The 13,778-nt window shown below is 39.5% G+C and overlaps 1 protein-coding gene across 1 annotated transcript; it reads right to left on the minus strand.

Annotated features, from left to right (window-relative positions):
* Positions 1 to 73: 73 nt before the first annotated feature.
* Positions 74 to 13,009, minus strand: kat2a (K(lysine) acetyltransferase 2A). Its single transcript, XM_026916972.3, has 18 exons — positions 12,633 to 13,009; positions 10,481 to 10,604; positions 10,130 to 10,275; positions 9,109 to 9,198; positions 8,818 to 8,999; positions 8,429 to 8,620; positions 8,189 to 8,295; positions 7,788 to 7,877; positions 7,475 to 7,611; positions 6,947 to 7,155; positions 5,846 to 5,972; positions 5,644 to 5,754; positions 5,294 to 5,437; positions 4,865 to 4,979; positions 4,399 to 4,435; positions 4,250 to 4,313; positions 3,672 to 3,756; positions 74 to 2,817 (listed from the first exon to the last, which is right to left on the minus strand). The coding sequence occupies exons 1-18, from the start codon at positions 12,843 to 12,845 to the stop codon at positions 2,624 to 2,626; spliced, it is 2,367 nt and encodes a 788-aa protein (XP_026772773.1). The 5' UTR covers positions 12,846 to 13,009; the 3' UTR covers positions 74 to 2,623.
* Between the last annotated feature and the right edge of the window lie 769 nt (positions 13,010 to 13,778).

Below are 13,778 nucleotides of genomic sequence, written 5' to 3' on the forward strand. Positions count from 1 at the left end.
AAACGTTTTAATAACCAAAAATGGTACATTATAAAAAGCTTTATTTTTTTTTTTTTTTATAAACAGAATTACAGTACAAAGAAATGCACCAAAATGTAACCAAAGCCATGAACATTGTCCCAGTTTTTTTTTTTTTTTTTTACACTTTATCATTATACAGGACTTGTAGAACTTTAAAAATAAAATAAAATAAAATGCCTGATATGAACACTGCATTACACCAAGTCTGATTCAAGTATGTAACCAACGGGGGGGCGGGAGGGTGGGTGACATTACAGTGAAGAACCACCCACTTATAATTTCAAAAGCACTGTGCAAAACTCCTCAGAACAAAAATCGTCAGGTAATGTCATGAGCTTCTTTCTTTAATGCAAAGAGTAAAGTTGCTGAGATCATGCAACATCGGAACAGGCACAAACAGGTACATAGGGTGTGTATTAATCCGTGTTATAACCATTCAACAGACACTTTAATGAAAGTAATCCAGGTTACAGATACAGTGTCCAGAACAGTGTATACTGATATCTGGGAGCTTTTTTGTGACCGTTTTCCTCCCACAGAAATCATGCTTAAAACAGAAGATGAGCTTATAAAAGAAAATTCAGATACCTGGCACAGATACTGAGTAAAAATCAGCTTACGGAATTACAGTGGATACTGGCATGACATCATGAACTCTCAAAGCACTGAAGAAATATTGCAGTGATAAATATGGCTTATACTTGCAAATGACCAGAGGTGCTAACCCAGGATGCGCTGATCTGATGCTAAGTATTAATATATTAATATCTGATAAACTGACATTTTAGGACATGAACATTTATTTTGTAGTCTGGCAAACACAGATGTGGCACATAAACACAGAGCACAAACTGCTGTAAAGCATGCTGCTATCATGCCTGCGATTTTTTTATAGAGTCAGCTCAATTACATCAGAATGGCAGAGAATATTAGTCAATACTCAGAGCTCTGATATTAAAAATGAAATCTGAATGCGCCTGTAGTAAAAAACCAGTTGCCATGACCTTACAGTCCAGAGAAGAACTACAGTAGTTCAATGACGTGGGCAAGAAGCCCTAAGTGTGGTTTCCATATGGATTCACTGGAAGAATGGCACATATGGGAATGCAAAGAATAATAATAATAATAATAATAAAAGAAACCCTGATATGATAAGATTCCAAAACAGAAGACAATTAATACAGATTAAAACAGATCACTGAGATTGTGAACTGGCCTTGACTCCTCCAGGAGCAGTATGCATTGTTAACGGTGATACCAGTTTTACTGTTTTAAGAAAAATAGATAAGAAATGAGGATATCAAGCCACTCCAGGCTCCAGTGGACCAGTTTTGGCTCTGTATACACTAAATATGGCAAGGATGAGCAGTCAGTGTAACCATCTACTGAGTAAACTCTGGATCCGTAGCATATATGCAGATTTAGACGGCATTTATCTAATTATTTAGAGAGGAAAACTGTTGTGACTGTTACACAATCCAAAAGAAAGCTTAATCAGTGGGCAGTAAAGTAGCCCATGTAAGGAATAAAACAGTTCTGGACATGCTGTTAAAGGAAAATAATCAATGATGGGGTGGTGAGATGTGGGCCAATACAATGTGGAGTGACTGTTACCACTCCATATGTTTATTATTTTCCATTAACCACGCACCTCAAAGTGTTTTATTCCCTAGATCACAGCAATTTCTAAATTTTTTTTTTATTTATTATGGAATATGTACTTTTCTTTATCCATATGTACTTATGTGTAATATCGTGGAAGGTCCAATAAACAAGTTAGTTCCTGTTATAACGTACATTATAAACAGTTATAATAGCAGCTATAAGCAGTCGTTCCCTCACCAGCCTCTCTCTTTTTTCCTCTCCTGAAGTAAGTAAGACCCAAAATAAAGCGCAGCTTGTCATGTTATACAGCCCTCTGTCCTGAATTCTCCCATGTCTCAAAACTTAGAAGTTACAGCTTTACCTCTGGCTGTTACAAAGCACTGACACTGGTGACGCCTTCCAAAAATGCTACCTTTACATCTTCTCACAGAAAAGTCACCATCTTAATAATTACATGTTTTTTTTTTTTTTAAATCAGTCTGTGTGGAGTGTCCTCTGAACAAGTCCTTGTGTACATTATATATATAGAAACGATAAACGTATTAGAACAAGTGCATTAATATAAACCTTGCAGCGGGAACTGTTGTCAGAGCTGCTGATGTAGAAAATTAATCAATACCTTCCGACCAATCAGAATTGAGCATTCAGCAGTGCTGTGGTATAAAATGTTATGATGGAGTATTGATATGAATGGGCTTAATCAGAATTATTAGACATGTAATGTTCTCTTAACAGTGTGTATATATAATGTGCCAAAACCAAACAGAAAAAATAATAACGTCCAAAACATTTAGTCCCCTGCTGAATTAACGCTGAACCCAACCAGAGGTTCATTTTACCCTCCTTGCTTTCTCTAATGCCTCGTGAACTCACGCCTCTTCTTCCTCACACACATCTCAGATTGTTCCATCTTGTATGTCTTTACATGAGTGGGAGTTTGTGGTGTTGTCTGCCGTACGTGTCCTGTCCCTTTAAATGCCACCACCTGTGTGCTGGGTCACTTGTCGATGAGGCCACTCTCTTTCAGTTTGAAGTAGAAGAACTTCTCGAGCGTGTTGGCGCACTTGCAGTACTCGCTGTCAGGCGGGTTGTACTCCCTGCAGTTGGTGATCACTCTCTGCAGGTCGGCGATGAATAACTTCTTGGTCACGTAGTAGCGGTTCTTCAGCCGCTCTGTCATGGTCTTTAGGTCTAATGGAGAGATCAGACACCTGGTTATTAGGGGTGCACAAAGTTTACTCATTTTCATGTGGAAAAGAAGTTAATATTCTAAATACCCTTCTTCTCTTTATTTAAACAGGGTAACATTTTGTTGCATCATGTCTATAGATCATGGGTTCTCACACCTTTTCCAGCCAAGGACCCCTTTAACATTAAAATAAATTTCACAGACCCCTACAAACATAATCCAACTACTCAAATATTAGGCTAATTATTTAAAATTTGCACAATAATATCTGTCTTCTTATAGCTGAATATAGTCGAAATTGACATTAATTATAGGCCGATTTGGTTTTGAGTTATTGAGATTTGGATTCAACACAATCAATTCAACTGCCCAGTCAAACAGGCTTATAAATACAAGAACTCAATAATAAATATAATAAATGCTATTTAATAAAAAGAAAATGCAACAGATGTAAATTGCTAAATTGATGGGAATATGGGAGCGTGAAATCAAGTTTATCAGAGCCACTTCATGTGTCTGTTTACCTAAAAAGCACACACGCTATTTAGTAATAGGTTTTCTGTATCCTACTTCCACGTTTAGTGATTTTCTTAACAACGAATTTCTGTTTTGAATCAGACTTGCATCATCTAAAATTATGAATTGATGACTTAAAAAAAATTGCATTGCTAACAAAATCTATTTTCAAGGTAGTTAGCTAAATTTAGGCAAAGAGTTACGTTCAGTATTATAGGCGGTCAAATACAACTTAATATTTATGACCAATGTGAACAGAATTATTATATTATACTTGGCATCACTATTGCTAAAATTGGGATGCTTTATATACATTTTATGGACAAGACGACAAACTAACCAATAGGGAATCTGATGATCTCGTAGTAGTCTGGAGCTTCAGATTTCTTCACAGGCTCCATGAAAGGCCAAGCGTCTGGGTGTGTCTGTTACACACACACACACACACACACACACACACACACGTGCACAAACACACCAGCACTGAGTACAGATTGTACACGTACGTGTTTACATATACATGCTTTACTTATGAGGTCATATTTTCTGTGACATTTTAAACATTTTACTGAATGGTGAGAAAGAGAATCTGTCTGGAGTGTTGCCCCTTATTCTAACCCGTGATCTAGTTCAAGCACAATGGCTGACAATTAAGTGATTTTAGTCCTTGTTCTTTTCTCAAACAATTTTTTAAGCCAATTAAAATATTACGGATTTTTGCAATAAGCCTATACAAATCTTTTAACACATCAAACATGGATATATAGAAGTTTTCTCACAGACAGGAAGAATCTCAGCCCTCCCTGTCACTTTAGCCCAGGCTGAGAAGCAGTGAGCAAATTTGTCAAATGGGAACCAGGACAAAAGGTACTCTTTTTGTGCTTTAATGAACGTGTAATAGTGTGGGAAAGTTCTTACTTTAATCTGGGCCAGAAGATTTTTCAGTATGTTGTACAGAAGGTCAGGATCCTTCAGTTCTTTGCTGTGGAATAAAATTTTATTGAAGATGAAAAATTATAATAAATGGGTTAATAACCAATACAGCTCAATGATACAATGTCACTTACTTTTTCTCTTTGGTGCTGGGTTTCCAACCTGTTTCTCCTGAAGTGAGAAAAAGAAAGAAAGGGAAAAGGCTTAAACCATAATCTCCCTCTAGAGGACTAGTGCTAATCCTAATCAATGCACAAGTGACTATATTAATTGGGTAATATTAACTTTCAATGGACTTACTGTATTAAATGTTATGCAATTGCGTATACATATAACGTTATTTTGAGCAAGAGATGAATATATTTCAGGACATTATCATTGTCTTGTTTTAAATTTAAGTTATAAGATTATTTTTCAGCAGCTTGAGAAACAGAAAAAGCTCTACTGTTTTATAGTACTGGTGTCAGCCATACAAAATAATATTGGCATTATACCGAGAAAAGCAATGAAGTTCAAACATGGCAATATTGTCATATTGAACATTGTCTTCATCCAAATAAACACACACACACACACACACACACACACAGGAACACTCACTAATGCCCGGAATGCTCTCCACAGGTATCTGTCGGACTCCCTCTTTGAAGCAGGTGAGGCCGGGGTACACCTTCCGGATTTGGCTCTGCTTCCTCTCAATCAGCTTCTTGATAATCTGCAACACGTGCACATACTCACACACGGTGCTCAGGCACTGCATACATGTGGTTCAATATGCAGTTAAAGAAGCTCTGGACTCTTCAGATCGAGAGACAGCTCAACAGATTACAGATGCAAGTCTAGATCTTTGTCCATTTTTTTGTGCTAAACATCATGATGCACAGCTCACCAAAAAACTGAGCAGCCAACTGTGAAATTATTTTTGATCCACTGAAATGGAGGCATGCCAGGTGAGCCATCTCAGATGCCACAGGAGCATGAAGCACGTCTCTTGTCTCTCACACATGCAGGCTGATCTGTGTGACTCACCTCTTTCTGCCTTTTGATGATGTGTGACAGCTCTGTGTAGGGGATTCTGGGATTGAGCTCACATTCCATCAGTGTGGCCCCTTCGTAGTCTTTAATGTAGCCAAGGTAGCGACTCTTTGGCACTTTGATGTCTTTGGAGAAGCCCTATGGTTACATGTTAGATAAAGAAATTCACAAACAGTATTACATTAACAAACTGGAGCATGAGAATACCTTTGTGAGAGTGGGTATAATAGGTCATAGAAATCTGTTTAAAACAAAAGAGAGGAAACAAAATAGAAACTAAGAAAATGAGAGAGAGAGAGAGAGAGAGAGAGAGAGAGAGGGAGAGAGAGAGAGAGAGGGGGAACCTGTTTTTTGAAGTAACCGATGGCATACTCGTCAGCGTAAGTCAGGAAGTAAAGAATGCCATGCTTGATGTGATACTCCTTCAGGTGATTCATCAGGTGAGTGCCATAGCCCTGAAAGACACACACGCATACACACACACACAATGTTAGGTGTCTACATCACCCCAGCATGTTTAGAATTGGTGGGTGCATGTTTCCATACCTTCACTTGCTCGTTTGAAGTAACAGCACAGAAAACAATCTCAGTGAATCCCTGAGTGGGAAACATTCGGAAACAAATCCCACCAATCACACGGCCATCTTTAATCAGAGCCAGAGTCTTGTGCTTCCTGTGTTCAGATATAAATAAGAGGTTAAAAGTGTTAATTAGGAATGAAAATTAGCATTTGTTTGGAAGTATTCACATTATTTATGTTCATCAGAAACATCTGCCATCAATATTAAGAATAAATAAATAAATAAAGCTCATGTGCTCTTTTGTTGCATTAGTGTTAATAGTGTTTCTGGCTAAAAGCCACTAGCCTGTGGTTCATGACACGTGACAAAAACTGACTCCAAGTGATGAAAATACGCATGTGTGTGCACATGACTGCAACAGCTGCTGTAAAATGCTACAACCATTAATATTAATATTTGGGGATACCAATTACAAAGAAACTGTTACAAAGCAACTGTACAGGTAGACGTATTAACAGCCAACTCATGGTGACCATGATTTTAATAATGTCAGTGAATCATTAACTAATGTCAAATGACTAAAGAATAACATTAAGAATATCATACTGAATGGGATAAAAGAAGGAAAACACCAATATGGTCAAATGCTCATTCATATATTCATCTTCAGTAACTGCTTTATCCTGGTCAGGGTCGTAAAGGACCAAAAGTTCTAAAACGCAAGCTGACCACAACAAGGATTCATATGTATGGCATAAGGATGAGGTAGAACTACTGCTTAATGTTACACTTGGGTCGTATCCAAAATCTGTGTTTGCCGTACATTTTGTAATGCCAGAGTGGTGGATTCAGAAGCGTATCATATTCTGGCGCCTCCACATGAGGGTGTCATTATAAATGGAAGCAAAATTAAATTACAAACATTTTACCAAATACGAAAAAGGAGGGCGGTTTTACAAAGCTTTGATTTCAGTAACAAAAGTGGCATTTTCATGTGGATGGAAAATATGTATAATTTTGCCAAGACAAAGTGAAGCGTATGTCAGGTCATAGGTCACAAAACAAAACAACTATGTTTAAGTTGCGACAAAGACAGTCTGTGACGAAGTTTAACGAAAGGACTCACGGGTCAAAGACAAGGCGTGTGATGTACTCTTTGGGCATGCGGGGCAGCTGATGGGAGAAGACGTTCTGCAGGCCCACCAGCCACATCAGGATCTTCTTGTTGGACTTCTGAGAGAGTGAGTTACCGATCACGTGGAACTCTATAATGCCTCTCCTCTCCTCCAGACGTGCCGTCTCATCTCGCGCTGCATTTGCAGACAGGAGACTTGTCTGGGGGAACAAAAAGTCGTCAATCCTCTTATCATTCTTTATCGGTGCTATTTTATATTAATGTGGTAGAGCAGATGCAGACCATGTGTTCTACCCAGCTCCAATTTCCCATTTTATTTAAAATGATAATAATAAAGTGATGCAATGATATTCAGTCTATTCACTGGTTTACATATGTTCCCTGTTACAGTCAACTGAAGACACCTTAGAGAATTTGAAATTCATTATACTACAGTGCAATGGATCTCTGTTTTAATGGGCAGAGCTCAGAGTGGTGTGTGGTCAGTAGCGTGCGATTACCAGACAGAGAGCTACTGACCTCTGGACCCAGCATGGCAGCAGGGTCAGTGATCGTCATCATGACCTCGTTGACTAGTTCCATAGGGATATCGCCCATCACCCTGATCCGCTTAGCATCCTCCAACGTCAGAGCTTCTGGTAACTTCCTCTTCTCTCCTGTATGAGAGAGAGAGAGACAATGAGAAAGAATCAGTCATTATGTTCGATTTGGCTTGACACTTATTAGTATGCATCCTAAATCAAAACAATAAGCAATGCCATTAATAGAGTAATCAGGAAAGATAATAGCATGCACTGGAGATTATTCGATTATTTATTGATTTTCTTTGTACCTGTGACGGGCTCGGAGGAGGCTGTGTCCAGAGCAGAGCCACCAGCGCCTTTACGCAGAGGAGAACCAGAAACTGCTACTGGACTCAACACTGAAGAGAACAGTAAAGACACTCACTACAAATTCACTAAAATGGGGGGATAAGCAGGTACCATAATATCAGCATTGAATAAATATTGCGGGTAAACAAATAAAAATCAATCTGAAACAATTTTAAATAAACAAAATTATTTTCACCTTCAACAATCTATGACACAAAATGAGCGTCGCAGTGCTACTGCTAATATTTTACTGTTTGTGGCAATGAAAAACAAACAGGTTCATGAATATTGAAATACACTAGAATACTAAACCTATTAAAGAATTAAATTTCAAATTCAATGTCTACAAATGTGTACAAACCTGTCTGAGGCCCCAGTTGGGCTCCCTCATTAGCTGGCATGGTGAATTCAGCATCCCATATAGGAGAGTTCTCACCATAGATTTCTTCTTCCAGCATGGAAAGAAACCTAACACACACACACACAGTACAAAAGTATAATACAAGGCATAAATGTCAGAGAATGACGCATTTAGCATTCAAGTTTTGTTGAAGTGCAATTTGACATATCTGTCCAGTGTGTGTGTTTGTGTGCATCATACTTGGGAAAATGTGTGAGAATAAGCGTGCGTTTCTCTGGGGGCAGTTTGTCTTTCTCTACTCTGAACTTCTCTAGCAGCTGCCTGCGGGTGACTGTGAAGATAGACTTGAGCAGACTGCGGCCGAACACCTGACACGTCTCATAGCGAGGCAGACTGTCGTTACTCTGCGGCACGTGACAGTAGCACAACCACCTGAACCAAAACACAAACACATGAAACATGCACATTAGATCAGGGGTATTTAAACTTTTGGCAACCAGGGACCCCTCTCCATGGAAAATCTCCCACAGGATTCTGCCTCACATGAAAGCTGCAGTATATAAAGCACTCATAAGAGTGTAATATTGGGTAAAAGATAAATAAGAACCAGCACACACACACACACACACCTGGTATAGTCGACTTTGTAGGCAGATGCGTCCTCTTTCTGGGCGCGCTGACGGAACTGAGACGGCGTTTCCAGCTTCCAGTAGTTCAGACACAACAGAAACATCTTACTCAGCTCATACATCGTCTGTCTCTCCTTAGGAGCCAAGTGACTGAACTTATACTGCACAAAGTTTAACACCCCCTGTGCGTGTGTGTGAGAGAGAGAGAGAGAGAGACTCAGGTTACACATTTCTCAGAACAGAATGAATAATGAAGGTGAACTCATCTCACACACACAGATATTTATTCACCTGCTCTATGTTAGGTTTCTCGAACGGTGGACTTCCTAGTGAACCCTCCACTACTGGCTTGCCCATTTGGAGTATGCACTTCCTCAACAGCTATGAGACCAAAAAAACACAATTATAACATCACATCACAAAATACAATATCATTTTCATCCATCGTGAAAAACACTATGCTTAATTCATTTCCATGAAAGACATCATATGTACACAAAGCATATTTACGCATACGCCATTGTAAAAGTCTGATTATGACATTTTATGCATCAGTGCAGAATCGTTTGAGAATCGCAATGTATCTAAAGACCAATCTACGCCAGAGTGAACAGCAATCAACGCCTAGGTCCTGCTGTGTGCTGTAAGTCCTATTAACACTTATCATGTTTTAGTAGTAATTTTGAAAAGCCTGATGATTAAGGGTTCAACAATCAAAGCAGTGGGAACTAAGAAAACAACGAGCCTTTTTCAGGCCATTCCCTGATTACAACTACACCCTGGAGTACGGCTTAGGGCTGTGATTGGACGGTGATTGCTTTTCAGTGTGGCACAAGTGTAACACACTGACAAAACTTGCAATACAGTGCAGTGCAACAGGGAATTATATGTCAGAATTTAATTCTTTTAATTCAGCATTTACATGTAACTTCTCAGTGTGTTTTTGCATTTTACATTTTTTCACCAGTGTAATTGCTTTTCTCTCAGAATCTACTCCGTACCTGTGAACACCAGATGTGATTTTGAAGTGTCAAAAACAAAAACATGCTAACAACAATTTCATAATCTACAATGTCATGAGTGTTTGTACAGTGGTGACAATGATAAGCATAAAAATATGCACATACATTTTTATTAAACTGTGTTGTAATTACATCTTGTTCAACTGTTCCGTCTCCCATGTTTCGGTGACACGGAGGTGCATTTGGGAATTAGGTTTCTATTCAAGGCCACAATGCGTGTGTGTGTGTGTGTGTGTGTGTGTGTTTGTGTTCAGTTTAGCGAGTGTGAAATGTGATCTGTGTGCAGTTACCTTAAACAGATAGAAGTAGACCTGCTTGGTGTCTGTGTCCTCTTCCTTGTGCACAGACATGAAGAGGTTTTCTACATCCACCACCATCCCGAGCAGCCTGTTAATCTCGTCCTCTGAGACATTCTCTAGGTGAGACACATGCTCCGCTAAACACACAAACACACAAATACACAAATTACTTCAAGTATTAAAAGGCTATGACACCTCATGACACAGATGGGGGTAAAAACAGCTGCTGCTGTAATTGTAACCGCATGCAACATTTTATCCAGTCGAGACAAATACATTCTGCAACATTTATGGAGGTAAATACATTACTGAAAACAGAAGTAGGACGTGAGGAACGCGTACCGAGAGCGTGACCACAGCTGCGGCAGGCCTCGCTCAAATCAGCCGCCTGCTGCTGGAGCTCCATCCGGGTGGCCGTCGGTGGATGAGGGTTCTTCCAGCCATTACACTTACAGGAATCGTTGGCCTAGAGAACAACAGTACAGTTCAGACACAGAATAAAGCACCCAGCTGGGATGACCATCATACACAGCGACATACGTGTGCACAAGAGCATGAGCTATAACATTGTTGTACCATTTGCACAGCAGATTAAGCCCATCTGCTTAATTATTGACATTGCAGCAATGCGTGTCTGCTAGGACAAGGATGTGGTTTTCACAGTGTGCCAGACAAGCTTACTAAACACCAGAGATGACTAATGACTTAAATCTTACTACGTACCAAGTTGGATTCATTTGTGCACGCTTCTGGCTATAAACTGGAAGTTAGATTAGTCAGTGTGTTGGAAACCACCACCACCAGAGTTATGTTTGGTTCTTATAGCTAATTGACTGGTCAATTGAATTCAGTGGGTTTAATTCAAATCTCAATAACTTCAAAAACAGTAGGCCTATAAATGATGTCACTGGGACACTCTAATGTATTCTGTCAGTGGAAAATCCAGGATCAAAAAGCTCTAATAAACAGACAATATATTATAGTACACATTTAAACTATGTTTCCTAAAATAAAGCTGCATTCAAGGGGTCCACAGCAATCATTTTACAGTTAAAGGTGTAAAATGTTTGCGAACCCGTCGTTTTAAGGACACCCCAATCCCACTTTTTCCAGCTTTTGGTATCAGACAATACTCAGAGCTCTAGCTACAAGCTTCTGTTAATATGATAAACGAAAAATATCACAGATGTCACGGTGAGATTCTTTATGACAGGCTATACGCTTTTATGAATCAATCAAGAATTGTGTTGAGTCAGTGAATAACGAAAGCTTTCAAGGCATTAAATATAATCAGAAAACGTCAAATTCAATCCACTACTAATCTAGCTTTCCCGTCAAGTATTGCCTTCAGTACTGATACTCTGTACCGAATAAGTGCATCCCTAGATGTCAACATAACCATTTAAACATCACTAAAAATGAGAAAATGTCAGTAATGAACAGACCAGTCCTGAATCCCAAAGATTTCCTACAAGAGCACTACACAGGGAAGGAAATAATGCCTTCTATACCCGAAATATATGCACTATATAGCTATATATCCAGGGTAACCATTTTGGAGTCATCAAGTCCCCACGAAATGACACGAGTGCCGTGTTTTGATTCTATACTTCGACGTATTTGCTTTTGAAACAGGAAGTCAGGAAGAGTGATGGCTTACTAAAGTGCTTGAATGATTTACACGACAACCTGTAACATTCAAAATACGGCTCACTACCGCTTAATCTCAACAAACATAACAGGTTAGCTAACTAGCTTAACATGAACAGTGAAGGGTTTAACGAGAGCTGCGGAGGATTTCTCACCGCCACCTTGACCCACGCCTGTGCACTTTTAGACACCGTGATGCCGCGTGTTTTTGGAGTTATGTCGTACGTTTGAGCCGAGGATGACCATCAGCGGCTCTGATGGTGACGGCTCTGAAAAGGGGCGGGACATATAGATTCTAGATAGCATTTAATTGGACGAACACAACACTAGTACAGGACTGTGTCACCAAAAAAGAAGTACTGTTTCTCAGAGGTGATGAACTACAAATTATAAAGAGACTAGCTCCAAAAATATTTTTGTACTGCCAACAGGTAGAAACAAAACAACAACAACAACAACAGCAGCTCTGAAACACTGGTTTTGATTTCAGGAATACTTTAAGTGTGAAACCATTTCATACAAAACTTTAAATGGTTATTACATAGCTTGGATTAATTTTAATAGCTTAATAACTTAATAGGCTTGAATTCCCTGTTATAACAGTGTTATTATTTGGATGTTGGTTATATGGAGGTTTACAGGAGTATATAATCAATAACCATCCCACAGTGTTGATGAGAGGTTTAGAGTTTTAGATATGGATTTATGTTTATGTTTATGTTTGTTTATGAGCCTGCCATTCAATCCATTGTCTACAATAAAGCGAGCTAAATAGCTAGCTAAGTGAGCTAGCAGGCAGTGGTTAACTTAGCAACGAAAACAGGCTATAGCTAGCCCCGGCTACCTTGCAAGCCGAAAACACTCCGAGCTTCTCAAGCTTCTTAGCCCGAGGGAAAGCGCGGACTTGCGCCTTTTTCTGACTCGCCCACTGCTGCTGGCTCAGACCGGGCCGCGCCGGGTCGCTGCTTCCGGAGCCCGAGCCTGAGCCCGCCGACCCCCCGCTCTGGCCTTGCTGAAGCCGGGCTTGTGAGGACGCTTGCGCCGCTGCCTCCGCCATCTCAGCGCCGTGTTTCTCCTCTCCGCCGAGCCCGCGCGCTGTGTCCCGCTCGCCTCCCGCTGCACGCGCGCACGTTAATTAACTTCCTTTGATGTTTATTTCAGGCCTCGCTCGCGCCTGTCTCCACGAGATACAATAGTCACGCTGCGCATGCGCAGCACCTGTAACACTTATGGGTAATGTAGTCCAGTGGATCTCAGCAGGAAGTCGGTCAATTTATTATTTTCTAATATGTAAAATACTTTTAAATGTCGTTATGATGGTGATTGTTGATCCGAGTTTTGAATTCACCTGGATGAAATGACTCAAAAAAAAAAATCTCAATTAACAAAGTCAATGTCAATTTGCTTCAGAAACATCCACCCAGTGTAGAAAACTGGCTTGCAATTATTTCACAGATTTATGAAATAAAAAATAAGATGTATGTTCATATTTAACTGGGATTCTTGTGAAAGAAATAAAAATAATAATAATAATAATATAAAAATAAATCAATCTCGTTTACTGGTCAAGATTGATTAGCTTTCCCTGTAACCCAGTACAAATACATTATATTCAGAATCAACAGATAATATGTTCAAAATGAACTCAAATGCAGATATAAATCAGCACACTATTCATTTTTCAGAAGGCTTGCCAGAAAGATTGAAAGAGCATGTGTGCAAGGTGTGAATCGGGACTGTTATCCCGCAGGATTTAACAAAAAAGTCATGCGAGCAGGAGGCTTTTACTGTTATGTGGTCAGATATGAAGCTTGTGGGACAAAGAAAGACCACTGCCATGTGCAATGCATTAACAGCTTTCACTCATCCATTCATTCATTCTTAGTAATTGCCCTGGTCAGGGTTGTGGTGGTTTAAATTACTCTACTAGTTTGTTTATATTTTTAGGAAATAGAACTAAAAATGTGTTCGAAAATATCACCAGCAGGTA

This window comes from Pangasianodon hypophthalmus, chromosome 13 (genome assembly GCF_027358585.1).
Source record: "Pangasianodon hypophthalmus isolate fPanHyp1 chromosome 13, fPanHyp1.pri, whole genome shotgun sequence".
In the NCBI taxonomy this organism is placed as follows: domain Eukaryota; kingdom Metazoa; phylum Chordata; class Actinopteri; order Siluriformes; family Pangasiidae; genus Pangasianodon; species Pangasianodon hypophthalmus.

Excerpts from the sequence above, each read along its gene's own strand:
- kat2a (XM_026916972.3), bottom strand. The coding sequence starts at position 12,845 with ATGGCGGAGGCAGCGGCGCAAGCGTCCTCACAAGCCCGGCTTCAGCAA. Across the intron at positions 4,980-5,293 it reads TCATCAAAAGGCAGAAAGAG|ATTATCAAGAAGCTGATTGA; the intron begins GTGAGTCACACA and ends CACGTGTTGCAG. Across the intron at positions 2,818-3,671 it reads GATCATCAGATTCCCTATTG|ACCTAAAGACCATGACAGAG; the intron begins GTTAGTTTGTCG and ends TCTCTCCATTAG.